This window comes from Corylus avellana, chromosome ca6 (assembly GCF_901000735.1).
Source record: "Corylus avellana chromosome ca6, CavTom2PMs-1.0".
In the NCBI taxonomy this organism is placed as follows: Eukaryota; Viridiplantae; Streptophyta; class Magnoliopsida; order Fagales; family Betulaceae; genus Corylus; species Corylus avellana.
In genome coordinates, this window is record NC_081546.1 from 17,796,001 (window position 1) to 17,799,422 (window position 3,422).

General features: G+C 45.1%; 1 protein-coding gene across 1 annotated transcript; it reads right to left on the minus strand.

The window, feature by feature from the left end:
* Positions 1-1,143: 1,143 nt before the first annotated feature.
* Positions 1,144-3,029, minus strand: LOC132184494 (protein ASPARTIC PROTEASE IN GUARD CELL 1). Its single transcript, XM_059598144.1, has one exon. It carries the CDS (start codon positions 2,942-2,944, stop codon positions 1,484-1,486), a length of 1,461 nt encoding a protein of 486 aa, XP_059454127.1. The 5' UTR covers positions 2,945-3,029; the 3' UTR covers positions 1,144-1,483.
* Positions 3,030-3,422: the final 393 nt, after the last annotated feature.

Below are 3,422 nucleotides of genomic sequence, written 5' to 3' on the forward strand. Positions count from 1 at the left end.
CAACCCCATGGCCAAGGGGGTGGTCCGAAAACAAAAGGAAAAAAAAAAAAAATCCATTCACGGTTTTGGGCTTTTGGGGGTGGTCCAACCACCCCCAAGGGTTTGGGGGTGGTTTCTTTTTTAATTTTTTTTAATATTTTGCATTTTCTCTTTCTTTTTTGTTTTCAAAGAAAAAATAATAATTTTAATGCTCAAAATGGTGTCGTTTTAGGCTGGGGTGAGTGCTATAGTTTTGGGCATTTTTGAAATTTTAAGTGGACAGAGTAGAGGTATAATGAGCATAAAAAGTCAAATCGTTTGAGTTTAACGTTGAAAACTAACAGAAGTGTCCAAAATGAAAGATTTGAAAGTTCATAAAGAGTTTATAAAATTAGCTGAAAGTTGGCCTAAGTAAAATTTTTTCGATTATTTTTAAATCCCACTTTTTAAAACCGCTTAACTCAAACTAGCCTGCTGCCTGCTTCAATTTTTGGGATTTTAACGAGTCTATAAAAGATTATCCACGTCTTATATACAATTATCTCAAAATCCTCTAACCTAAGTAACGAAGTGCAGCCATCACCTTTTTCAAAAAAAAAAAAAAAAAAGTGCAGCCATCATTTCCAAGTAAAAGCAAGAATCAATCAATCATAGGTAGGAGCTGTATTTATTTTGCAATTGGTTCCCTGAAACTGAGCGCCACGTGTTGAGCAACGAAAGGAAGGTCGAAAATATCAAACATCCCAGACGGTTGCCGACAATCACGGCAACGGCCCCACATCCCGACAGCGGGACCAAGCACAAAGTGGGCGTACCCTCGCAGCACCATAATTTTTCTATAATCTACGTTGTTGTCTTCCACTCCCAACAGTGGGCCGCCACCAACTTTCCCTATTCCCACAGAGCGGCCCCACAAAACCCGCCAACAAAAAAAGAAGGCTATTGTAATTACTGAAACGTTTCCCATTAATGAATAATTCACAACACCCACCCCCCACAAAATCCAAAATTACTTTCATCACCATAATGCCACGTGTCACACATGCATGTCCTCTTTCTTTAAGCTGTAAATTTAGCGGTAGATGATTCTTTTAAAGCATCCAAAAAAAAAAAAAACAAAAAAAAAACTTCATTACACTGAGAAGTGAGAACATACGAAACTCATAAATAAAAATCACAATTCATTTATCAATCCCACTGCCACTGGTTTGCCAAATGGCCCCTACAGTTCTGGCTAATTTTCTATACATGCCACTGAACTGAACCACACAATAGTACATTTATGAGCCACACCAGCCAAAGCTTCATTCGACTTTATTTAGATGGGCCCGATTTTAAGCGAGTCACCTGCCTTTCCGTAGAACATTTCATTTTCCTACACGCATTACAATTAACCTATATTAAGGATAAAAAGGTAAATTACCCTACCATTTTCTTTTAATTTTTTTTTTTAAATTTTTTTATTTTTCATCAAACCTGACTGCCCAGTGCCTACACCCACCTACTAACATTTATTGGAGGAGAACCCCACACGCGAGTTTGCCAAATCAAAGCTGACACGTGTCCCCTGTTGCTGCACATTCCCAATAATTGACAAAGACGACGTCGTGGGAGCGAAGGCAAAGCAGAAGGTTCCGGCCGAGTCGACCGGAATCAAGTAATTCTTGGCCGGCAGCGAAAGGGACTTCCCATCGGAGAACTGAAACGAAACCGTGGGGACTCTGACCACATGCTGCGAAGATAGATCGTAACACGTGTCGAACAGAGCCACGCTGCTCGCCGACGGCAGGTGCTGAGTCATACTCGCGAACGCGTCGCGGAGTGAGTTGTAAGCCTGAGTCTGCAAACGAGTTATGGCCGTTCCAGAGTCGACAATGATCCCACCGTTTCCTGACGCGTCCATTGCGAACAGCGAGGACGGGAACGAGAGGGGCTTCCCTCCCACGCTCATTCCATTGATTCCGATGTAATAGAACGTGTCCATTTTGCTGTTTTTCAGTAAAGCAGTCGTGACCGAGTCGCCGGGTGGAGCCGAGTTGAACTCGAGCGTCGAGGACTTGCCCGAGTCGCGGTCGACCAGGCAGTAAGAAAACGACGATGCTTTGATCTGAGAGTTAAGCGAGAGTGGGCCCCCTCCGAGCCCGAGTAATCCGGCGGCGGCAACGAACAGACCTTCGTTATTGTGGCCGCAACCCAAAGCGACGTTGTTCACCGCCCCGGAGCTCCCGAACGACACCGTATCGGTGGCCAAATCGCCGACCGTGTAGGAGCCGTCGCCGTACGCGACCTGGTAGAGACAGCGGCCGCCGCGACAGGCGCCATTATGGAGAGAGGTGCATTGCTGAGAGGAGCAGGAGAGGGGCTTGTAAGAGGAGGACGCGCTCGGGTCGAAGATCGGGTCGGATTGCTCGTAGCAGTCCTCACAGGGCTTGCATTGGAGCCAGTTGATGTCGCTGCCCGTGTCGAGCACCATGTAGAAGAGCTTGGCGGGCTGTCCCACGCCGACACGCGAGAAGTACTCGCCGCTGCCCTGGCTCGTCCCGGACACAATCGGAGTGGAGAGGTCCTCGGGTCGGACCTCCGTCAACACGGGCTGGAGATCCGACTTCTTGACGCCGCTGAGCGCGAGCTGGAGCTTGGTAGTGAGCGCGTCGACTCGGGCCGACTCGCGCTCAAGACGGGAAAGAACCAGGCTCTTGTAGTCCTTATGCGAGGTCTTGTAGAGGGAGTCCCGGGCGTGAAGCTGGAGCGAGAAAGAAGAGGAATTAGCAAGAATTTGTTGTACTCCTTGTTGACCCAAGGGCTTAACAGTTTCCGGGTCGAAGCTAAGGACGGCTTGGGCTTGACGGAGTGCAGCGGAGACGTCGAGGAGCGCGTGAGTTGCAGTCTCCGATAGGCTGCGAGAGAAAGCAAGGGGAAAGAGAGCAACAAAAATGGCGAAGAAGAAGAAGAGGAATCGAGCCATTTTTGGCTTGTTGCAGAGAGACAGAAAAGAAATGAAGCAGAGAGTGTTGGGGAGGGCTTGGCTTTATTTAGAAAGGATAGAGAGAGAGAGAGAGAGAGAGAGAGAGGCTAACGTCAGCCTTGACTCCACTCATTTCACTCTCAATGCTCAATACAGTATTTAACGGTGTTACGTAATATATAGTATTAAATTATTTTAAATTATTTAATACTATATATAAAAAATATACTATTAAGGATATATTTTTCTTACCGTATGTTCTATTTATTAATGCTATTTAAAAAGTAGGTGAGGAACATATGCTATTCTCATCTCTCTCTCAAAGGATTGTAAGAAAATTTATACAAATTGGCTACTTCCAGTTCTCTAAGAATTTAATTTTAACCCTAAAATAGCTCCACCTAAACAAAATAAAATTAATAAATGCTTCAGACATTTTTTATTATTGGATAGATCACTATTAGATTTTGAGTTTAAA